Genomic DNA, 24,911 nt, shown 5'->3' on the forward strand with positions numbered 1-24,911 from the left:
AAATCACTTTTTCGGTTCTTAATTGATTTTGACATAATAAAAGGTGTTTGAATATTTTTAAGAAAATCATAGTTTTGTGTTCATAATTAATTTTAGCATAATAGGTGTTTAAATATTTTTTAAAAAAATATGATTTTGAATTCAAAATTAATTTTAAATGAAACACGATTGTTTGGAATATTTTCACAAAACTATGGTTTTGACCTCTGAAATTGACTCCAGATGTTATCCAAAAAGGCACTATTTCTGTGAGATAAATTTATTTTATTAATTATAAGAACATTTTAATTTTAAACATAGTTATTAAAATTAACAAAAAAAAATTAAGCTAGTTGAGAGTATTATGTAGAGCTAGAAATATGAGCTAATCCAAACTATTATATGGGTTGAAAAAAATATAGATTGAGTTAGATTCAATTTATTTTCTTATTAATTAAAAATATCCTAATCCGACCAACCCTTATGTGTTGGTGGGTTAAATGAATCAATTCATTAACCCATTTATTTATTTATTTTTATAATTTTTTTTAAAAAATACACTTAAATGAAAAGTTATAATATGATATTTCATAAAATTTTAAAAAGTTCACATAATAAATGTATGAGATTGATCAATTCTTGTATGATTCATTACAAAATCTGTTGGATTTTGGTGCCAAAACTCCCTTTATTTTTATTTTTATTTTAAATTTATATAGGTTGAACAACAACTCTAATCCATTAAGATTAACCCATTTGATTCACAAGGTATTTGATTTGGGTTAGAAAAGATTTATTTTTATACGAATCAATATTTTTTTAACCCAATCTAACATTTATAACAAGCTATTTGGATCAACTTATATAACTATAGCTACGTTCTTCACTCTAATACTACCTTACCTAGCAATGTCGAGAATTGACCCTTAGCCATGAAATGTAAATTGGAAAAATTTTCGTTAAAAACCAAGGAAAAGATTTAATTATTAATGAGTTTTAAAAAATTCTTAAACTTCAATTTAACCCAAAGAAGAAATGTCAAAATAATTTTAATGGTAAAAAGATCAAAATACTCTTCGCTTGTTATACAAAATCATTAGTTATTAATTTTCTTACTTTACTTATTAATTTAACAATATGAGTTACAAATTACATAAGTTGATGTGTCAATAATTATATAAAACTTGACATCAATTATTCAATCATAAATAGCAATATCAAATGTTCAATTGCTAATTTTACTTGTTAATTTACTAACATTAGTTGTAAATTATTGATAGGTCTTGTAATTTACAACTGATGTTTGCAAATTAACAAGTAAAGTTAAAAAATTAAAAACTAATGTTACTGATTGTCTAACAAATGGATATAATTTATAAGTGATATTAGTAAATTAACAAATGAAGTAAGAAAATTGATAACTAATAATTTTGTATGACAAGTGAAGGATATTTTAGTCTTTTCATTATTGAAGTTATTTTGACTTTTCTACCCAACATTAAACTAAAGTTTCAAATTTTTTTAAGCCTTATCAGTAATTAAATCTCTTTCATAATCCTTAACTAAAATTCTTCCATATAAATTTAGGCGCATGACAGATGCGCTCTTCTTTGCATTCAGTTTCAATGCTCATCAAATAATGAGCACCACCATGCTCATTACTTGGTGAGCATCTGAACGGTCTAGATTAAAAATCTGGACAGTCCAAATTTTATAAAATTTATTTTTAATTTTATTATATTTATTATAAAAAATTATAAATTTTAATAAATCCATTTTATCATTAACCACGTTCGGTTTCAATTCTCATCAAGTGATAAGCATCTGGTCGTCTAGATTTTATAAAATTTATTTTTAATTTTATTTTATATTTATTATAAACAATTATAAATTTTTATTAAATTTACTTTATCATCAAATGGACAATATCGATTTAATTTGAATAGTCCAATTTAATATTAATTTTTTTAATTTTTATAAATTGATTATTTAAATATACTCTGGACAAACTGGATCTAAAGTATATCTGAATAGTTAATTTATAAATTTTTTAAAAAAATTAATATTAAATTATATATCTAAATTAAATTTATACTGTGCAGATTGATAATAAAATAAATTTATTAATATTTTATAATTTATAATTTGACAAATATATATTAAAATATAAAAATGAAATTGATAAATTTTTAATTTAAATGATCCAGATTGTTCATCAATGATGAGCATGATCAAAACCGAATGCCTTTCTTTTTTCACATCCACTAGTTGATCCAACCAAATCGAGCCCCATTACTGAGTGACCCATTTATGCTGGTACCTGAAATTGTACTTATGCATTATCACGCCATTGTTATCGATATATATATATATATATATATATGTATGTATGTATATCACTCCATCCTTCCCAACCACTGTGTCCCTATTAAATCAAGGTTTCCACGTTGGACCAAAATGAATCAACATATGTATTAGCAAACATATCTACCATTGAATTTGAGGAGACATCATCATTCACGCTGCTGCCGAGATCGTGGGGATACATGAAGGATTAAGTCTAAGCTGGAATCATGGGTATGTTAAAATGGTTGTTTTTGGCAAGGCAATACTAATCATAAACTAATTAAGATACTAATTTAAGGGTTAATAATAAAAATTGTAATAGTTGAACTGCAGTCAGACAATCATAAATAAAGCATTTTATTGAATTTGCCAAGTTATTAGTTTAAAAGTTAATGATCATAATTGTAATCGAGCTATAATCAGATCAATAATAAGCAAAGCATTTCATCGAATTGATTAAGGCATCGGTTTTTATGATTTATTGGTTTAAGTAGCCAAGTACAAAAGTTTTTAATAGAGAAAATTAATTTTTCAATCCTTCAACTTTTAACTCACTTGTAACTCAGTCCCTTAACTATGACTCGCTGCGACTCAATCCCTTAACTATAACTCACTGCAACTCAGTTCGTTAACTTTTGATTTACCTATAACTCGGTCCTTATTCTTTATTTTTTAAAAAAAATTTTATCAAATAAGAGGAATAAAAAATGCTCATATATTATTTTAAAATACCCTTATCTTATTCATTGGTGTGAGATATAAGTTAACATGAAAAAAAAATTAACAAAAGTTAAGGAACTAATTTGTAAGTAATTCAAAAGTTAAGGGACTGAGTTATAAGTGAATCATAATTGAAGGATTGAGTAACAAATGAATTAAAAATTAGATGACTAAATGATTTATTTTTTCTTTTTAATAATATGATTTTTGATAGATCTACAAAAGCCTTACATCTCATCAACAGTAAGCTCTCTCAAAATCATGGTTTAACTAGCCAGGGAACAATTTGAAATTGTTTTTATTTTATTATTATATGAACTAGTATTTTATAAAATATGTTTTAAAAATAAAAAATAATTAAAAATTATGTTTTTCTCATTTTTTTATTTTTCAGAATAATAATCTCAAAACACCTGGAAGTTATTTTCATTTTTCTGTTATCTACAATAATATTTTATTTTTTATTTTTTAAAATAATTTTTTAAAAACATGTTATTAAAAATATTTTTTTATTATTTTATTCTAAAAAATAGAAAACTGTTCCTATATTATGAAATAGGCCCTATATTTGCATAAATTATTAAGAGATGTCTGGAAATAAGAAGGGATAAAAACGGGCATGTTCTCTTTGCTTTGCTCTGTTTACTTTCTTATCAAAAAACCCAAAAAGAAAAGAAAAAGAAGAAGAAAATAAACGAAAAGAAAAGAAATCGGGCATAATTATTCAGGGAATGTGCGTATTTAAACACTAAAAATGTAGCTTACTAATTAAGTAATGAATGTCATGCATGAATCTTTTTGACCTAAAACTTTTTAATATAAGTGTTCTCTAAATTTTAAAAGATTTAAGTTGATATATTGATTTTCAACAAGAGAAATTTAATTTTATTTCAATTTCATGGAATACTTATATATATGTATGTATGTATATATGAATAACAATTTCATGGAATACTTGATTCTTCGAATAATATAAAGTAGCGTTGTATAAAAGTCTTTCATTTTGGTTTAGTCTAATCCAACCCGAGACAAACTCGATCTTATCCGTCTAGATAAAAATTAATCCTTCAGGATCAAAAAAGACCAAACTCTTTCTTTTGATTGGACTGTATAAGAGATCAAGCATCTAAACCATTTGGTCCGATCAGGTCCTGTAAATTTATTTAATATAATTATAATTAATTTATTAATTATTGTTATAATAAGTTAATTTATAATAATAATTAGTATTTTTTGTATTTTATACTTGTGAATTCATAAATATTATGCAAAATTTTAACATTGACCAACCTTAATTTTTTCCTTTTATTAATGAAATTTGTTGTTAACTTAATATAATGGACTCTAGATATGTTGAAGGTTGTTCAATGTTATTGAAAGTTGTTTAATTTGAATTATCTGTATTATAATTGAAATACTTTTTGTTGTTATTGAAAATTATTGTGGATTTATAATTGTTGTTATTTTGATGAATCTTATATGACTATAAATAATATTATTATTTTAATTGAGTTTAATAGGTTAAAATAAATTACTATCTCTCATGAATTAAAAAAGAAAAAAACTAAGTGAGATGTTAAATAAAACCAAGACCAGTCTTTTAATTTTATTAGACCAATCCGATCCTGTTTACCTTTAAGTTATGCTAGGATCAAATTAGATTATGGGTTATTTAATTTAATCATTTTTATGAAAAGAATGAAATTTCAGGTTAAATTAAAGTCATGTCGGATTAATTCTTTGCGTAGGCCTGATGTAAAGGCTCATGTTTTTTTTTTTTTTTGCTTTGGCCCCAAAAAATAAAATAATAATAATAATCTCATCACTTCTTAACCACTTCTTTATACGGAGGAAGGCTCAACACGTACCCAAATACACACTTCTCCTTTTTCATCACATACTCACCACCATTGGCATTGATGAATTTGGATTGAGCCCCCATGGCTTCAGCTAGGTCTCCCTTTCTGGGCTCAACACCTTTCCATTTCTGGAACCAATCTGCAATCCGAACCCCTAGAAGCAGACCCGTTGTTAGGGTCTCTGTCATCAAATCTGAATCCAATGTGCGCAAGCAAGACATCGTCATCGTCGGCGGCGGCATCGCTGGCCTCGCCACCGCCCTCTCCCTTCACAGGTACAATTTCATTTTTGGACAGAACTAGATGCATTGAATTGAACCTCCCTTTCTCATGTTGATGTATTATTGAATGCTCAGGCTCGGAGTTCCTTCAGTGGTGCTTGAGCAAGCAGAGTCATTGAGAACCAGTGGAACTTCCCTCACTCTTTTCAAGAACGGATGGAGAGTACTTGATGCCATTGGAGTAGCCAACGATCTCAGACCTCAATTCTTAGAAATCCAAGGGTACATTAATTTATCTTCATGCATTGATGTATTTGTTTTTTCCCGTATAATTAGTTACGGATTAATTCAGATTTATTTCAGCTGAACTTGTTCATAATATCAGCTATGCAGGATGGTGGTGAAGTCGGAGGATGGTAGGGAGCTCCGCGCCTTCAATTTCAAGCAAGAAGATCAAAGGTACTATTACGTGGGATTTTATTCCTCCCCTTATATCTCAATTTCACGGTGAATCGTCATGTTGAATAAGATTACTGAAGAACAAAATAATTACTGCTAAATGTTTGATCTAAATGTGCAGCCAAGAGGTACGTGCAGTGGAGAGACGAGTACTACTGGAGAACTTGAGCGAGAAGCTTCCAAAAGACGCGCTTCAATTCTCCTCGAAGCTATCGAACATTGAATCCACTCCAGACGGTGATTCCTTGTTGCATCTTGTCGATGGCTCAAAGCTCCTCGCAAAGGTCTTTCTAATCGTTTTCCTTCACTTACTCTCCGTCCTTCGTCGATTTTCTATCTTCTGTAACTTCCATTTTCTCTTGAATCAAACAGGTAGTAATAGGGTGCGACGGGATTCGATCCCCAATCGCTAAATGGATGGGATTCTCCGAGCCCAAATACTCGGGTCACTGTGCATTTCGTGGGCTTGGGTTTTACCCAAAAGGCCAGCCCTTCGGCCCAAATGTCAATTACATTTACGGCAGAGGACTTCGTGCTGGATACGTCCCTGTTTCTCCCACCAAAGTTTACTGGTTCATCTGCTTCAATTCTCAGTCTCCAGGTCCTAGCTCAAAACTTTAACTTGAAACCGTTCATACACGAAACAAACTGGTTGGTTCTTTTGAATAATAATATATGAAAATCAGGTCCAAGAATCACTGATCCATCGGTGCTGAAGAAGGAAGCGAAACAACTAGTGGCAAAGTGGCCTTCAGAGCTTACGAACATAATAGAGTACAGCCCAGATGAGACGGTGAGTAGGACCCCACTGGTAGACAGGTGGCTATGGCCGGGACTGAGTCCGGCTGCTTCCGCCGGCAGAGTGGTGGTGGTCGGAGATGCGTGGCACCCCATGACTCCGAACCTTGGTCAGGGTGGTTGTTGTGCGCTTGAGGATTCAGTGGTTCTTGCTACCAAGCTCGCAAGAGCGATCAAGTCTCGTGATGATGCTGAAATCGAAGCAGCTTTTACGTCTTATGGGAGTGAGAGATGGCCACGTGTGTTTCCCTTAACGATACGTGCAAGCCTCGTTGGGTCTATTTTGCAGTGGGATAACCCGGTGGTGTGTTCTGTTAGGAATAATGTTGTCTTGCCTAAGCTTGTCAGGCTTGGCCCATTGCTGGAACATACAAATTTTAGTTGTGAACCCCTGTGAGCATACATATATTTTGTGATTGTTATGTGTGGTAAGTTGCTTCTGAATCTGGAAACACTGGAAGCACCTGTAAAGTCTTACGTTTACCAGATCAGATCATTGTATATTTGTATTGTATGATCAGAATTTCGACCCAATATATGCATTAGTAGAAGTGGCGACGTGCACGTTTCTCGTTACAAGAAGAAGAAGCAACGTATAAACAGAGCATACTCCATCTTCTTCATTTATATAATTCATCAATTCATTAATGAAGGAAATCACACCCTGGAATGTGCCAACCCAGCCAATGTATATGGATTGCGTTCAACCATGTTTTTATATGAGTATAAAAGAATTCAACCCATTAGTTGGTGGATTAAATGGCTTAACCACCAATCAGTTTAATTATTTTCTTGCATAAGTTTAAAAAAATTACATTTAAATGATAAGTTTTAATATAATATTTCTTACTGTTGGAAAAAATTCACATATTAAATATATAAGATTAATCAATTCAATTGTGATTCATTCCAGATATGCTTGTTTTGTGAATTTATGATACTAAAACTCCTTCCATTTTTTATTATTTAGTTTTTTTAAAAAAAGTAATACAAATTAAATGGGTCAACTCTCACCTGTTAGGATTAGTCCATTTGATTCATGTCACTTGTTCTTCATTAAAAAAGATTGATTTTTATTTGGGCCGATTTTTTAATTCTAACTTGACTTTGATGCAAGTTAATCAAGTTAACCCATACCAATCTGATGTATATTTCTAGCTTTAATCTCTCTGTTTTTCTTTTCTTTTCCCCCCGATATTATCTTGCCTGGATTACAATCAAAAGAACGACATATAAAGTTTCAAAATCCTCTTATCGTGAGAATGCTGAATGCATGCTTATATTTCGTACTAATCACAAAAGATAAGCACATTGATAATGATAAGCGAAGATGTTACTCTTTTTTTTTTTGGGCAAGAGGATATTGCTCATTAACTTCTTATTATTAAAATCCGTTTATTTAAATCTTCAACCCAGTCGGGTAAGGAACCTCCATTTTATTAAAAATCGACTTTATGTTTATCAGTTATAGATAGAAGCCTTTGGAATCGAAGGAAGCCTAGTTAGCACCTCCGTCGAAAGATAGCCGTCTAAATTTTATTTTTTTTATTTTTCATTTCACATTTATTAAATAAAAAAATATAAAATATAAAAAATTTAGTAAATCTGTGTGCCAATCTGGATAATTTAAAGTTAACATGAATCATCAACATTTAATATTAAAAATTTATAAAAATTATTAAAAAATTAGTATTAAATCTGCACTTCATCCAAAGAGCATTGGGTTTAGTGATTAGCCCCAACACAATTTCTTGATGAAGGCTCTATTTTGTTTGTGCAAATCTTTAACACTCAAGCTGGCATTCGCTTTTTCTTCTTGAACAATATCCCATCCAATATCCATTTAGTTTTATTTATAAATTATTTTTAATATATTTTATCAGTATTAAAAAAAATTTTAAAACTTATTAATTTTATCTTAAAATTTAATAAGTTCTCAATTTTATTCTTATTAAATATATATATTTTAATAATACATTTTCTTTCTCCAATATTAAATGGAGGGTAAAAAAGAAAATTTATGATGAAAATTTAATAATATAATTTATAAATAGAATAAATTTTTTTAATTTTATAAATAGAATTAGAGGAAGTAAGATGTTTGTTTTTTTTTATCAATTTTCTGACTCCAAAGAAAGCTATGACTGATTTTCTCGGTGTCACGAAGTAAACCCTTTAGGAGGATAGTGGTTGGCGTGAGATAGGAGGGCAAAGCAAAAGGCACTGCTTTGATCAGAATTGTAGCACATTCTAAAACGGTGGAAAATGGACATTTTAAAAAATGAAAAATGAAAATAGGGGCAGAATAGAATGCCATAAAAAAAAAAGATGAAATGGAAATGACTTACTGTTTAATTGAATGAACTTGATGTTATTAAATACTGCATAATTAATCAATCAATTATATATATGTATCACAATAAAGAATACATCACATTGTGTTTGTTTATTTAATAATTAAATTAAAAAATAGAAAAAAACGAGAATTATGTTGAAGTTGTATAAAAAATTAATTAGCATAAAATTCATTAACAACTGAAGTCTAATTATTAATACACGTTGTAATAATTATTTCTGTTTCTGTTGACTTGGCATAATTCTCCCTGCAACAAACGTTATGTATCCCCCTGCGGGTAGGAGTAGTATCCTAATTGACATGTGGGAACACGTGGCAAGACGCAGCAGTAATTGACACGTCATCACATCCGACCCTTGAATCGTACTCAGCTCCGACATGTAAGGCTCATTTTATAGCGCATTTCCTTGTTTCATTTTCTTCGTTCGCTCTGTATCCTCCGGCGATCATCGCAGAGTACGGCTAAATTTCTCGCCGCTAGCGGTTACTTCTCTGTACTCTCTCCAAATTCACATCGCTTTTAAACCTTGCTCCGCCATGAATCCTGAATAGTAAGTCCTCAATTTTGAGTCCACAATTCTGAAATTTCCGTTTGGTCCTCAATCATCCCTTTTTTTCTCTCTCTTCCTTTTATCAAGCTCTGTTAGATCCGTGTTGTTTTCTTAATTTTCCCCTTTTCTTTGATGCGTGGCTTATTATATTTGTTTTGGACTGGGCGTGGCTTCTGCTTCTGAAATGCTCTTGCTGACTTAGATCTGACGTTCAAAAGATAGATCTGTTAGCACATCTGAATTGCTTTTTGGGAAAATTTATATACATATTTCTATTATCCGGTTTATACATTTTTTCTGCAATAGGTCTTTTTACGTTTGGGAATTTCGTATTGTAGAATGTCCTGTTTGATACAAAAGTTGTTTGTACATAAGGGCGACATAACTGCATAGCTAATCACCAGAAAAAGAAAAGAAAGAAAGGAAAGGAAAGGAAAGGAAAAACAATAAACTGCATGGCTTGGGTCGGTTTGGCTGTAGTTAGAGATTTGAACTTGTCCATTATTCTGATTGATGTTTGTAAATTTTGTAAAATTCATCGAGCAAGAACACAAGCGATGTTGGCAAAACACACACACACACACACACACACACACACACACACACACACACATGCACAAAATAGTCTGAGTATCCATATGGTAAAAGTTGTTTGCGGCCTTGTCCTTGTGTTTCACATTCATTGACAATGATTGGTGATATTGTATTTTAACTTGAAATCGTTCTTGTCCGATTCATCTGCAATATCTTCTGCTCTCCACTGATGCAAGGAAGACGATTCAGTGATTGTTGAAGTTCATCCAACTAACGACATTTGGTCCTCCTTAAAATAATCAATCTAAAATTTAAAGTCATTTTTAGCAACAGAATTTCTAACAACCGAAGCCTGAAGACAACAACCGGTCATTTCTGTTTAAAGCCTTAAGTCTCAACTGCAGTCTTCTATGGACTATGATGTATGAATGATGTTATGAACACAGCGGACTTAGTGCTATCTTTTTAGGCAGTCAAATTTCGTTCTCTTCTACGACGCGTATGTGCTTCTTTGTGTTGCTGTGCTGCTGTACGTTTGTGTAGCAAAAGAACATGATTCCTTTAATGTCTTCTCTCTTTGAATGGGAAATCACTATTTTTCACTGCAGCGACTACTTGTTCAAGCTTTTGCTTATTGGAGATTCGGGTGTCGGAAAATCATGTCTCCTTCTGAGGTTTGCTGTAAGTTTTTGCTTATCCTTTCTCTACTTCATTCTATGAGTATGATTGTCTCCATAAATGTATATCAAGTATGAAATTAATCGAACTGCCTACTTATATTATTAAGGCTAAACTTTGCTAAAAAAATTAAAGAATGGAGGATTTGCAAATGGCGAAAATGATTGCCATAATTTAATTTGTCTGGAATTCTGGAGTCATCATTCTAAGTGCTAAAAGCTGTGGTAGCCCTAACATATTGGTGTAGGTTTCTATCATAATCTAATTTTTACACACTCTTTTTGATAATAATACCTCTAGATTTTTATTTTTACTTTACTATATTGATGAGACACTCCTGTGGAGAATTGAAAGATACATACTTGCTAATATGTTAATTTGTTTTGACCAGGATGATTCATACCTTGACAGCTATATCAGTACTATTGGTGTTGATTTTGTAAGCTTTTATATTTACCGTGAGGCTTCAGTTTCATGTTATCAAATTCAAAAATATTGTGACCAATTATCCGCTGTGTTATCTTCTGTAGAAAATTCGTACTGTTGAGCATGATGGGAAGACTATTAAACTTCAAATTGTAAGTGCTTGCCAAAGTTAACATTTTTGGGTGCTTAAACAAAGGATTTTAAGACTAAATTTAGTTATTTTTGGTTTTGATGAGAATCCGTGTAATGTTACTCTCACATCTTTCTGCTTTAAGAAGAATCTAATTATTATTTATTGACTTGGAATGGCCAGTTACTTTTATGAAACTCATTTTGGAAGCAACTCTGATGTTTAGCAATGCAATAATTATCCCGTTTTCAATTACTTCTAATTTCTGATCTATTTTGTCACTCGTTGATCAAATCATCACGAGTTTTATCTGTTTGCCAATTGTTAAACCAGTCTGATGGAAGTGTTGGGGAAAAAGGATTTTTTTTTTTTTTGGGGAGGGAGGCTTGGCTTTAGTTTTCCTTTAGTCAGTTCAGGGACCCTAAAAGGGCATTTATTTACTTATTTAAAAAGGAAATCCATCCCAAAGACAAGTGATTGTTGTTGTACTCTGCACTGTTCATAATTATTGAGAGACTTTTCTGCATTCTCGGGTTACATAGTGGGATACTGCTGGTCAAGAACGTTTCCGTACAATCACAAGCAGCTACTATCGAGGGGCTCATGGCATTATTGTGAGTCTTCAGATCTGCTTCTTCCCTAGAAATTTTCGTTCTTCATTCTGGGTGACAGTGGTGATTCTCCTTTTGTTTTGGCAGGTTGTTTATGATGTCACTGACCAAGAGAGCTTCAACAATGTTAAGCAGTGGCTGAATGAAATTGACCGTTATGCCAGCGAAAATGTTAACAAGCTTCTAGTTGGAAATAAGTGTGACCTCACAGCAAACAAAGTCGTGTCCTATGAGACTGCAAAGGTGATTTTAGTTTCCATTGGTTTACTCCAGATAGAAAACAATAGACGATCTGTTTAAATCCTCTATTACTATTGTCTGATGTTTGAGCTTGCTATTTTTTTTTTCCAGGCATTTGCAGATGAAATTGGGATCCCCTTTATGGAAACTAGTGCTAAAAATTCCACCAATGTGGAACAGGCTTTCATGGCCATGGCTGCTGAAATAAAAAACAGGTGATTTTAACATGCTTTCTGGTCGTCATTAAGGGCCTGTTTGCTTGTTGGAAAGGAATTAAAAAAATGAAGATAAAAATACGATGATCAAGATGTGGAGTGGAGATAAGTCAACCATGTCAATGAGGAGGGAAGAATAATTTAGTTCATGAAATTAGAAGTCGTAATTCCTTAGGTTTGCGGTGGGTTGTGGGTGTAGTGATGCCTGCATTTGGAGTATGTGGTATTGTTTTTTTTTCATGTTTACTGCAAATGATTGGATAATTTAGTTCATTTTGTTTTTTCTTTTTTTTGAATCATTCCATTCTTATTATTTTCAGCAACCAAATGGCTCTTAAGTTTGTGGTTTTCCAGACATTTATTTCCCAGTAGGAGTTATAAATACTCTTTTTTTTTTTTTTTTTTTGGGTTTGGTGGTGGTTTTCTTTTTGCACAGAATGGCGAGCCAACCAACGAACAATGCTAGGCCACCAACAGTGCAGATTAGGGGACAGCCTGTGAATCAGAAAAGTGGTTGCTGCTCCAACTAGAGAGAGGAAGTATTGGTGATCTGAAGTGAAGGGTTTATAAGTGCCTCCGTGGCATGTAAAATTAGTTCTTTTCACATAATGCTTTCATCATCATATCAAGAATTTGTTCATCGAGATTTGCTTCTTGCTAAAAACTTCCATTCTTTTCAATGTATTTGATTTCAAAATACATTTGTACAGAACTAGGAACATTGGTAAGTTGCAGTATTTACCTTATTCCTTGCCCCATTCTCTACATATCTGTAGCAGCACCTGATTTTTTAACATCTGCAGATTCTCCTGAGAATTGTGGTTTGGTAGTCTTCAGTCGTCCGGATTAAAATGCAGTACTTTTTTGTTAATAACATTAATGGAGTTTCAGTGTGATAAATGACAATGTTGATTTTCGTAGCATGATTGCTAGTCACTAGTTGCCCTAAATATGGAGCGATGCAAAATTGCAAACTAATAAAGGCGCTTACTTGTGTTGACTGTTGTTTAATGCTATCTCCTTTTATCCGAAAATAAATTCAAACTAATTCTTTATTTAATACTCTAGTTCAAGATTGTTACTGTTAACAAAAATAATATATTAATTTCCTAAAAATAAAGTTGTATTGCGTAGACCTCTTCTACTTGGAATAATTATCCATTGCTTAATTGACCGTAAAGTAAAATGGTCATCCTTTTTTTATTTTTAATCAAAATGACTTTCTTTACTTGAATTATACTTCTTCCAATCCTAATTATAAGGTAAAGTTTTATGATCCTATTGGGTCTTAAATATTAAAAAAAAAAAGGTAGTAGTTACTCATTTTTAATTTATTTATAAGTCAGTTTTAGCATTTTTATTGAAACTAAAAAAATATTAAATTCCATTAACTTTCTTTAAAAATTTAATAAATTTTTAACTTTAGTCCTATTTAGTATACATACTTTGAAAATAAATTGCTTTAGCATTTAATAGCTGGGGCAAAAAGATAAAAATAAATACAATAATAATTGAGATGCTTTATGAATAAGATCAAAATAAATAGTCTCTCTGTGTCCTATAAATAGGACAAAAGATTATATATTTTTCAAATATTGCCCCTCATTGATTGCATCTAGTTGCAATTCCTAGACACACTTTATTATTAAAAAAAATCAAATATTTCTTTTAAGCTTAAAAAAAAATCATTTCTTAAGAACATTGAAATTTGTTAACTTTGCCGTGAGGATTGCAGAGAGTATTTTTAATTATTAACTAAATATTTTTTTAATTTGATATTTCTTAGACACATTTAAATTCTTATGTTCAGAAAATATAAATTAATATGGAGTAAACATAACTAGCCAACAATATAAAATATAGTAAGTGTGATTAAATATTAGGTGCTTAGATCAACTGATTGAGGGATTGATCAAACTTAATTAAAGATTTTGAATTTGAACATTTGATATGGAGCCGCGATTAAATTTTTAATGAAAAGTATGCCTCCTAAGTAGTTGTCTGCCAACTACTGGCTAGATTAATCTAGGTCAAAAATGTAAAATATTGGAGCAAAAGGGGAAAAAGTAAAAATAGTAAATTTAATTAGTTGCATTATTTATAAATCATGAGCAATGAATATTCACTTCACTCTAACTTCATGCAACTAAAATTGTAGGTAAGAAAATGTTGTTTTCCTTAAATTGAAAGGCATGCTTTAGCTTTGTTAAGCTTCTAAAACTTTAACTTACCTAATTTTTTTATTTATGCAGAAAAAAAAAGCTAAATTCTGATAAATGAATCACTTTCAACTCCATTTCTGGTATTTCTGGCAGAAGAAAAAAGGAGGATTTCAACTAAGAATAAGAGATGCGACTTAATTATTAAAAAAGTCTGAAATTTTAATTTAGTCCAAGAGAATTAAAGTGAAAATAATTTCAATGATGAAAAAATCAAAATATATTTCACTTGTTAATTTTGTCTAAAATGTAAAATTATTAGTTATTAATTTTATTACTTAACTTGTTAATTTACCAAGATGAGTACTAAATTACATGAGTTGATCTATCAATAATCATGCAAGACTTGAGCATCAGTAATTCAATCACAAGTAGCAACATTAATTATTAATTCACTAATACCAGTTGTAAATTATTGATAAGTTTTATAATTTATAACTGATGTCAATAAATTAACAAGTGAATTTAACAAATTAACAAATAATGTTACTATTTGTTTGACAAGCTAATGTAATTTATAATTCATATCAGTAAATTAATAAGTGAAGCAAGAAAATTAATTATTAATGATTCTGCATCTCGAACAAAATTAATAAGTGAATGATAATTTAATTTTTTTACTATTGAAATTATTTTCAATTTAGTTCTCATGAACTGAACTAAAATTTTAGATTTTTTTAGACTCATTAATAATTAAATTACATCCTTAATCCTTAATTGAAAGTCTTTAAAAAAAAATTCTTCGCTAGTACCATGTACTGAAAAATAGGAAAAATATGCAAGTGGGCGATTTGTTTGGAAATGAATCCATTAAAAAAAATATTTAATAGGCAATAGTATCTCCTGCCCTCCCACATCACATTTCTTATTAGCAGCTTCAATAATGAATTAATGGCCAGTGTTACTGGTTCCACGTAAGTCCACTTCATTCATGCAATCGTCAGTAATTAGATCAACCGTAAAAATTATGCACTTTTTCTTCAGAGGAACGATTCAGATCTTAAAGACGTTGAGTTAAGGAAATTAAAAAATTATTATTATTTCTCATCCAACTTCAAAGAAGTCTGGTGTTGATTTTCAGCCAAATTAGAAAAGCCTCCATAGTCCAGTCCGTTATGTGCAGTAAGAATATTAGGATCTGAAAGAAAGTATTCTTTCTTTGTTTTTACTCTCTCCCTACTAATTTATAAAACATTTTTAAAAAAGATTTGATATTTTAAAATATAAGATATTTTAATAAAAATAAAATTTTATTAATGCTACTTTTTAAATATTACTCTTTTCATATATTCTTCATATTTAATATTCTTTCATAAATATAATATTAAATAAAGAGTATTTTAAAAGTTTATATTTTTTAAAAAAGTAAAGTTATAAAGTGCATTTAATAAGCTTTATTGATATGTGTAATTTTATATAAAAATACCCCATCCATTCCAAATTATAGAGCATTTTTAAAGAAGTTTTTTGGTCTCAAAATATAAAATATTGAATAGATTAAGGTTTCATTAAATGTACTAATTTCAATATTATCCTTTCTCTCTTTATAATTAATTTCCATCACTTCTCTTTTTAATATATTAAATGGTGGTTATTTTGAAAAGTTTATACTTTTTATTTTGGAAAGATAAAATTGTTAAGTGTATTTAATAAAATTTATTGATATGTGAGATTTTATCTAAAAGTATTTTATAATTTGAGACAGAAAAAATATTTTATAAATTGAGAAGAAAGAAATGCAATTTAAGTGAATTAGATCTCTAAGTCTTACCAAAAAAAAGATATGTTTTTCAGGTTTAAAATAAGAAAGATATGTTTCAGGCTCAAAATATATTTATTTTATAAATTAAATCCTTATCAACTAAGGCAGAGGATAATCGGTTGAAAAAGTAGTTCTTTGGGTGGGAAAAAAGGAATAATTCGTTGAAAAATAATAAATGCAAAAAGCAAGAGCCGTAGGAACAAAGGCATCGGATAAGAATGTTAACACGGAAACTGAGTCAGTCTCAACTTCGACTTGAAATATTGGGCATTGTACACTTTCAACGTCACGCGCCTCAAGTGGTTGAAATTAAAAGTTGGCTGTTGGAGTTGGAGACCGCAAAGTTATTGTGCTGTTTTCTTCATAAAGTCACATTTTGAAATATTCATCACATTGAAATTTAAGCAACTCTCAATCTCCAAGCCTCATGGAGACTCCCAACAAAAACTGCGTCCTTTGAATTTTATAATTCATTTCTAAGTCATAAATAATAATACAACCCATTTCTTCGATTCAGTCAAATGCTCTTATTCTTTATTATCATTCACTTCCAATGACCTTGTTAGAAAAATAATGTGATCAAATCATTCATTTTATTTAAAAATAAAAAAAATTCTGAAATTACCCATATTTAAAAGCACAAATTGCATCCAACCATAATAGTGTATTATATCAAACTTTTAATTGAAATAATTTAAAATATATATATATATAATTACTACCTCCCTCACTAATTTATAACGTGGGCTATCCATTTTTTCTAAAATATGCTTTATAATAAAGTTAGTAATTCAAACAAGTTGGACTTGTTTAAGTTGATGTCTATCCGAATAAGCTTGAACATGTAAGAAAACTTATATAGCCACGTCTGACCCTAACTATAACATTTTAAATTTTAGCTCCCTAATTAATTAAACTAATCATAAGGCAATTGAGTAAAACTTAAGTGGATTGTGTTAGATGATGGTTATAAAGGACTAATGGACCTATTTGGCCTTTTTGTTTCAGCCTTGGGATTAGATCCAGAACCATGTTTGGGCCACTCGGCCTAAAAGTGGGAGAAAAACGTGAAAGAGTGATTTTACGTTATGTGCCGCGGCATATGATACATGAATTACAGCACATCAAGTAGAAAGGAGAGGAGTGTAACACCCTCAAATTTACAAACTGATTTTTCACAAATTATTAAAACCATTATCATGGTAGAAAATTTTCTTATCATGATACATCCAAGACATAACACAAGTCTTAAAATATTCAAAAAGGCAATTAAAACCATGAGGGACAGACAGGATCCTCATGGCATGATATTTAAATCAGGTCATGAATCAAGAGGGACAGACATAATCCTCTTGGTCATATAAATACTTTTAATAAAAAGAATTAGAGTTTACATGCTTCACAAAGAAGATATATCCTAAGTTGGCACAAGATACATTGTATAATTCAAAATAAGAGGCAACGTAAAAGATGGTGTCTCATACACCATAGTTACACCTCTGGTGCTTTCTTGGCGACTCGATCCTGTAAAAATATTAACCACGGGGAATGAGACTTAAAAGTCCCAGTAACCAAAAATTAATATGTAATAATACATGCGGTTGTAACTAATCATGCGATTGCTAAGTGGGCACACAAAACATTTAACCGAACAATATTTTCAAACAAATCGAACAAGTATTTAATTTGCATGACTGCACCTCATATCCTCCTTTTACCATGCTCGGACGACAAATCACCCGACCAAAGGTGAGTTGGACCAAGCGATAGGCCACTCATTGGGTCCAATGAGGGCTTACCACGTGGTAATAATTAACCGAACAGAAATTCCCATTAACACCATACATTAAAATACCCTGACAAGTCATGCATCATTCAAATATCCGAACAGGAATATATCCGAACAATAATATCTCATTATGATAAACAAAAATAAATTTTTAACCCACTTGGCAATAATTTCAAACAAGTATATACAGTATTTATTTTCAATAAATTCATAATTTTTCCAAACAATAAAACAACACATAACCATTCACAAACACACCCATCACAACACATTAATAATGGTTACCTTGTGTCTTGAATAACAAGTTCCCCTTCACAACTCCTTTTTCACCACTATCTTTGTCAATATAATCTACATAATTATTTCACAATACTATATATTAATTTTATATTAATAAATAACTCTAATTTAAAGAGTTAAAAAGTCTTAGATTTATAATTCATATTAACACTAATTTAAGATTTATGCCTCATTTAACTTTTCAAATTCTTTTCTAAAATTCTCGTACCCTAATAAACTATTTTTAAGTCTCAAATCACTTCTAGTATCACAATTTCATCCTTCTATATTCTAAAAATTCGTTCAAAAATAAATTAAAAATTTTAAAATTATTCTGAAGCCTCAAATCACCTTTCTATATCCTCAAAAATACCTATTCATACTTAAATAAATATTTAATAATTAGAGGTTCATCCCTATATCTCAGATTCTATATAAATTCAACCATATAGATCTAGAGTTTAACTCAAAAATTCTTAAATATGAATTTCAACCTATATTTTTAATCTATCATATCATCAGATTAACTATCCTATAGAAAAATCTTAATCAGAATATTTACTCTATCCTACAAAATAATCATATCACAAGAAAGCTAATATTATTTAGAAAATAACTATAAAATTAATTTTGTAATTAAATAAATTTTTAAATGCTAATCTAAACAGGAAAGTTAGAACATACTTGAAGAAAAAGAAAATAATCCCCCCTTACGAGAAAACGCCGAGCAACATGAGAGAAAGAGAAAAAAATAATATAAAAATGAGATTGTGGTCCCAAAATTGTATTAAAAAAAATTATAGGTTTGAATTTAATTATTCAAACCTTTGGGCCATTACTTGCAATTTTCACAAATTGCATCTTGGGCCCTTAGTTGCAATTTTCACAAATTATAATAAAAAATTTCTCATGCTTCCTCCACAATGCACCTCCTCTTTTTATACATGAGGAGGTGCCTTTCATTCCCACATCTAACCGATGTGGGACTAAACCCCCTCCTCTTTTTTTTTTTTTTTTCTTTTTTTTTCTTTTTTTTAACTCACACACACACATTAATAATATTTTTTTTAAAATTTTAAAATTATATCTTAATAAAATATTTCTTATATAATTTTAAACTTAAGTTTTTAATTCATAATTAAATGCCTAACCATATTATTATTTTCAAATAACCTCAAATAATATAAATTCCTATTATTATCATCATTTTAAAAAAAAACTTAAATTTCATAAATTTTTTTTATCTAAAAATTAGGATGTTACAAGGAGGACTCTCTCTGTGCCATTCGCCACTACGCATGCCGCATGCGTTGCAACACATGGCCTAAATTCTACCAAAAAAACAAGGCACCATGTAAACGCAAAAATAGAAAGAAAAAAGAGGAAGAACAAGGGACCTTGTGCTTTACTCTACTAAGGCTTAAAGATTCGAAGGATTTGGAGTATTTTAGAGCTTGTAAACACTTAAGGCAAGCTTTCATTTTTTTTTGGACAGCAAGGTAAGCTTCTTTAGCTCTAATCTTCCTTCTTCTTCCTCGTTTGAAAATTTTGGAAGTTAGGGCTTGTTGTTGAGAGTGATTTCATAACAAAGGTTATGAGTTCAAATCTATAAGCTTAAATAAAGTTAATAAAAATTGTTTAGGTTATTTAAACCTAACATTTATAGTTATAAGCATTCTTGAGCTTGGACTCATAATAGCAGACGGCAATGTGAGTTGAAGAGCCATAAATGTGGTTATTGGAGAATGATAACAGCCATTAATGTTCCTAACTAGGTCTAATGAGTTTGGTTGGGGTTGTAGAGAGTTAATATACCTAATGGGTATGAGTATTTATAAATGGTTGAGAAATAGGGGTTTATCAAGTGTTGATTTTGAGTGTAGAAGTATGCCTACGGTGTTATTAACTATGATTGGCATGATTGATTGTAGGGAAATCATCTTGCAAATCATTTTGAGATTGTGTCAAGCTTTAAAAGCATTTGTTGAGAAGTAAACATTTAACCACTCAAAGGTTTAAAGTAACTAAAGAAAACCTCTTCTTATGTAGCTGCTTGTTAGTGAATTTTGATTTTAATATGAAAATTGCATGTGAAGTAATTGTCAAATAATTAATTTTGTGACTTGTTGCATATTCTAAAAAGATAAAAATTATGAGTTTGTTTTTATTTGATGATGGCATGGTTATTCAAGTATATGCGCTACTCTATGATGAAAAGAGAATAAGAGTTATTGATTCCATGAATTGCTAAAATGAATTGAAATATTATGTAGTAATTGATTGCTTGGTGATAATCAATCTTGTATATGTCTCTTGAAACTAAGCAAAGGGATAATGATGAAATTATTGGCATGTGATTGAAAATATGTGATATATTGATAAGTGGATATATGTGATAAGATTATGTTGCGGTTTATAAGGAGATATTATGTGTTTATGGTATGATATATACTAAAATGCTAATTGGGCATGGTATTGTGAATTAAACATGCCATATGTGAAAGCATTGAGTATTGCATGATCATGATTGGTAGAAGTTTGTTTAGAAAGAGAAATAGTAATATAAAATTCATATGGTAACGACTGCCTATCATTGGAATCAAAGGCGAGTCTTTATCTCACTATTTGTTGATGAGATTAACTTAGAGTTTATGACATCTTAGGAATTCAAGAATGAGGGAAGCCTTGGTTCGAGAGTAAAAGTAGTAACCTTTGGCCGGATTGCTCCACAAAATTGATGGCTCAAATGGTCCATTCACACGAACAGAACCCTACATGATTTAATAGCCCACAATTTTAGTTGGAAGGTATAAAGAAGATATAAAGATGAAGTCGATCATGCATATTATTTGATGTGCCACATAATTGTTAAATTTATGGTAAGTCATTATCATTGATTTTGTCATTGTCACACAGTTGGTAGTGTTGTGGCAATGTGCACTGTGAGATTATTTGTGATAATAGTATGGGTTACATATACATGTTTTAAACATCATTTAATATGCAATTGCATATAATAGATGTACCTTAATTACTGAGTGTTTGTACTCACCCATCTTTCTTAATATTTTATTGGCTTTAGCTCAGGATAAAAAAGGAAAAAGGGACCAAAGGCCTAGGACCATGTGTTACTATAGTAGGTATCTCTTTTGATTATTTTTAATATGTGTAATTGAAATATTGATATTGCCAATTAGGATTATATGTTTTGATTCATGCATTAATTTACACCATTTGCTTGTTGAATTGATGATTCTACTTTAGGCCCTAGGTGATATATGTGTGAAGAAAAATATCGATAGGGTCAAAATACTTATGCAAGTAAGGTATTAGAGATATGGATGAATGCAAATGCACGTGAATGAATATTATCATGAAGATTTACCTTCCCTTGCTATTTTGATGTCAATGGTTAAGGATTGAAAATGAGTTATTTGAACTGTATTATTATTGTGGTGTATTACATAAGTAATTCTAGGTTTATTGAATGCAGTCAAGGTGTTAGTTGTAACTTCTGACACATGTGTTGGATTTTGGAGTCCCTTTGTAATGATAAAGTGTGAAAATGTATTTGAATGTCTAACTTTATTATGTAAAATTGAGTAAAACTTGCGTCAATAACTAGTTTATGATGAAAGCGTTTTATAAATACTTAAATTACTTCAATCAAATGTCAAATAGAGAAATAGAGTGTTTCAAAAGTTTGCCCTTATATTGTCAAAATGACAGCACAACATTATCAAATTTTATGCAGCATGCTGTGGTGCATAACACTTGCATTGTATTGCAAGACATGCAAAGGAACAAGCTACAAAGCCCGTTTCACTAGCCGCAACACCTCTTTTACTTTTCGTTCCTATAGGTTTTGCTTAAATTGATTTTTAGATTTTTAATATAAAATGATATCTCATACTTTCATAGTTGTTACAAACACTGCTTTAGACATATTAAAGTCCTATTTGAATTGTTTTAGAATGTTTAATCTTAGGATCCCAATTTTTGAAAGAAAATACTATTAAATTTTGAAATGATTTGAAATAGTTAACCATGATTGGATAATCTTCTTGGGTTAGTTTCATGATTATCAATAAAGTTATAGTTAAGTATTGAATTAGCAAGGATAACTTTACACCAACAACTTGGACTTATTGAAACCAATCAAAATGCCCAAATAGTTTGATTTTTTTCCCCCAATTTTTAAAGTCAATTTCAGTTTAACCTTAAAATTAACTATTGTTATTGAAAAATATTGAATACTCAAATTTTTTTTTACGAAAACCTAAGTCTTAAAATTTAAAAAGTAATATTAAAATATATTTTAAAGATTATCTTTATGCAATTTACAGATTAAAAATGATAGAAATATAATAATATGATTTTTTTAAAAAAAATATCTATAACAATACTCCAACATACACATGGTCTCTTACAACAAAATTAAGCAAGTCTAAAAAAACTTATCTTTTTTGTTCGCTTATTATTATTTTTTTTTTTATGTGTGTTTCAAGCACGATATTTGGGCATAATAGAAGCATAGATATGGCAAAACAAGACACAGAATGTGAGTGAAACTTTTGTATATTCACATTTACTTGGTCCTATATAGTTTAAGATGGACTAGGCAGACAACTAGGCATAGAGAAGGAGCCTTGTCTGGCTAGATTTACACTCAAGGCTTGTGCCTTGCTGGTATATAGCTTCTTCATATTTGATGTTTGATCTTGCATTAATCTTGCCAAGCTCCTCTTGGCATTTGCTCTGAACGGACAGTTTGATGCCAAGAACCCATCCACCAAGTGCAAATAAGCCTCCAGGTCATGACAACATGCCATGTCAGCATTCGGCTTCAGATACGGTGACATCTTCGTGTCTACGCGTAGCTCTACTCCCACATGTGTATAAGCCAACCCCATGTCTTCTACCATTTCTCCAACCTTGGAGTTCCTTAGCTTTTGTTCAACTTCTTCGCTCACAAACATTCCTGGAACTCTAGTGATTACATCTTGAGAGTTTACTACCCTTAGTACTTTTACTTTTTGGGCCACTAATCGATTCTTAAAGGCCTTATTTCCCACTCGAGGCCCGCCAAAGGAGATTACCGCCACTGGTGGCACGTCAGCATCACACGTGCTGATCTCATCAGCCACGAGTAATGCCAGCGCCGCGCCGAGGCTATGACCTGTCACGGTGATGCTGAGTGTCTCACCCTTGTACACTTCCATGAGCCTTTTCACTTCTTCAATCACAGACGTGGCCAGGCTCGGCACGTGAGCCCCTCTCGTCTTGTACAGGCTCAAGAACCCACACTCCACTTTGGGCTTTTCTTGGGCTGAAGCTGACGCATCGTCATCCCTCTTTGGTGGGATGTCGGTTAACTGGGCCCTCATATTCTCGGCCCATTCTAGACATGTCGCTGTCCCACGGAGAGAGATTACGATGTCTCTCCTTCCCATCCTCGCGATCTCCCCCCGATCATCGCAAACGGCGACGTACCCTATCCAACTCGACCGTTGGGTCATCCACCCGAGATCCGGAGCCACGTCGTCCACCCATTTGGGCAACCCGATTGATGACGTGGCATAGAGGCTCTTCGTGACTTTGTAGGACCTATCAGCCGGAAGGACCCGTCGGGGCATGGGCGGCTCCTCCGGTGACATGGCGGGATCGGAGTGAAACGAATGGTAAGCTGCTTGTACGAACTCGCCGTACCTGACCACCTCTCGCCGGAGATTCTCGTCCAGCGGATCGAGGAGTCCTTTCCAATCGTTGCTACCGTGATATTCCATCCAACGGCTGCCGAGAACGTTCCGAGGGGAATATTCCGCCGTCTTCGATAACAGACGCTGTAACTGGTTGAGATGCCTCGGAGACATCTCTTCTGTGGCCTTCATTTCTGGCCATAGCCTCGCTAAACTAAGGCCTTCGACTATGTTTTTCGACTTGGTCTTATCGTCGTTGGTTTCCTTCTGGATAGGCTGTGGCTGTTGTTGTTGGTGTTGTTGTTGTTGGAATTGGGTGATTGGAGGAGCCGGTTGCTTCTGAAGGAGCTTATCGAGGTTTGCGAGGTGCAAACGAGTGGTGGACTCGGTGGAAGCCGGCGGCGATGGTTTCGTGGAAGGATTTAAAGGCGAGGATTGGCACCGAAAACTAGAACGTCTGAGCTGAAACATGTGAGGGTTGTGCACTGGAATAGCTGAGCTGATCTGCAACATGGTGAAGATTTGTCTGTAATAAGACTTCTGATTCTGTGCTTGAAACTCCGAGAGAAGAGGGGGAAGAAGAGAGCAGGTAAAGACAGCGTCAATACTTGAACAAGCCAAACCGACTAAGTTGAGGAAATGATCAAGGCACGTATTTAAACACCGATGTTCTGATATTGCCACTGAATTTAGAGATAATTACGACTTTGAGGAATGATAATATAATAGATTAAAATGAACATAGGGGTAAATGAGGAAATTCAGTAATGAAGACCTTTTCTCAAGGACAGAGAAATAATAAATGTACGTTACCTCCTCATGGGGGAACCGTCTCATTCCAAGAAAGTCTGCGAGGAAAGGGCGTCGTTAGAGGCTAACGGCGTTAATTGACTGTTTTATACCAAAGGAGGTAAAGATCTCAAACTCACACCATCTAATTGGAATGATGCGGTTTGACTTTTTGGATCACGCGATGTCAATCCGTGGACGGTCCGTAAGCCACAGCGACGGGTTGTTGCGCATGCTTGTACGCACTATCA

General features: G+C 31.7%; 3 protein-coding genes across 4 annotated transcripts; 2 read left to right on the forward strand and 1 right to left on the reverse strand.

Annotated features, from left to right (window-relative positions):
* The first annotated feature begins 4,934 nt into the window (after positions 1 to 4,934).
* LOC129298112 (monooxygenase 2-like) lies at positions 4,935 to 6,933 on the forward strand. Of its 2 annotated transcripts, XM_054936525.1 has the most exons (6): positions 4,935 to 5,179; positions 5,261 to 5,407; positions 5,519 to 5,584; positions 5,706 to 5,868; positions 5,957 to 6,185; positions 6,271 to 6,933. In XM_054936525.1, exons 1-6 carry the CDS (start codon positions 4,986 to 4,988, stop codon positions 6,777 to 6,779), a joined length of 1,308 nt encoding a protein of 435 aa, XP_054792500.1. In that variant the 5' UTR covers positions 4,935 to 4,985; the 3' UTR covers positions 6,780 to 6,933. The 2 variants fall into 2 exon arrangements, with proteins under 2 accessions (XP_054792500.1, XP_054792501.1); XM_054936526.1 differs by lacking the exon at positions 4,935 to 5,179 and having other exon boundaries at positions 5,265 to 5,407; positions 5,511 to 5,584.
* A 2,198-nt stretch (positions 6,934 to 9,131) lies between these two features.
* Positions 9,132 to 12,869, forward strand: LOC129298113 (ras-related protein RABD2c-like). The gene is made up of 8 exons (XM_054936527.1): positions 9,132 to 9,289; positions 10,432 to 10,504; positions 10,893 to 10,940; positions 11,032 to 11,079; positions 11,600 to 11,671; positions 11,756 to 11,911; positions 12,020 to 12,123; positions 12,560 to 12,869. Exons 1-8 carry the CDS (start codon positions 9,276 to 9,278, stop codon positions 12,651 to 12,653), a joined length of 609 nt encoding a protein of 202 aa, XP_054792502.1. The 5' UTR covers positions 9,132 to 9,275; the 3' UTR covers positions 12,654 to 12,869.
* Positions 12,870 to 22,734: 9,865 nt separating this feature from the next.
* LOC129298111 (phospholipase A1-Ibeta2, chloroplastic-like) lies at positions 22,735 to 24,483 on the reverse strand. The gene has a single exon (XM_054936523.1). The coding sequence runs from the start codon at positions 24,382 to 24,384 to the stop codon at positions 22,780 to 22,782; it is 1,605 nt and encodes a 534-aa protein (XP_054792498.1). The 5' UTR covers positions 24,385 to 24,483; the 3' UTR covers positions 22,735 to 22,779.
* Between the last annotated feature and the right edge of the window lie 428 nt (positions 24,484 to 24,911).

This window comes from Prosopis cineraria, unplaced genomic scaffold (assembly GCF_029017545.1).
Source record: "Prosopis cineraria cultivar Desert tree isolate PC_DT_omini unplaced genomic scaffold, ASM2901754v1 PC712, whole genome shotgun sequence".
Lineage (NCBI taxonomy): Eukaryota > Viridiplantae > Streptophyta > Magnoliopsida > Fabales > Fabaceae > Prosopis > Prosopis cineraria.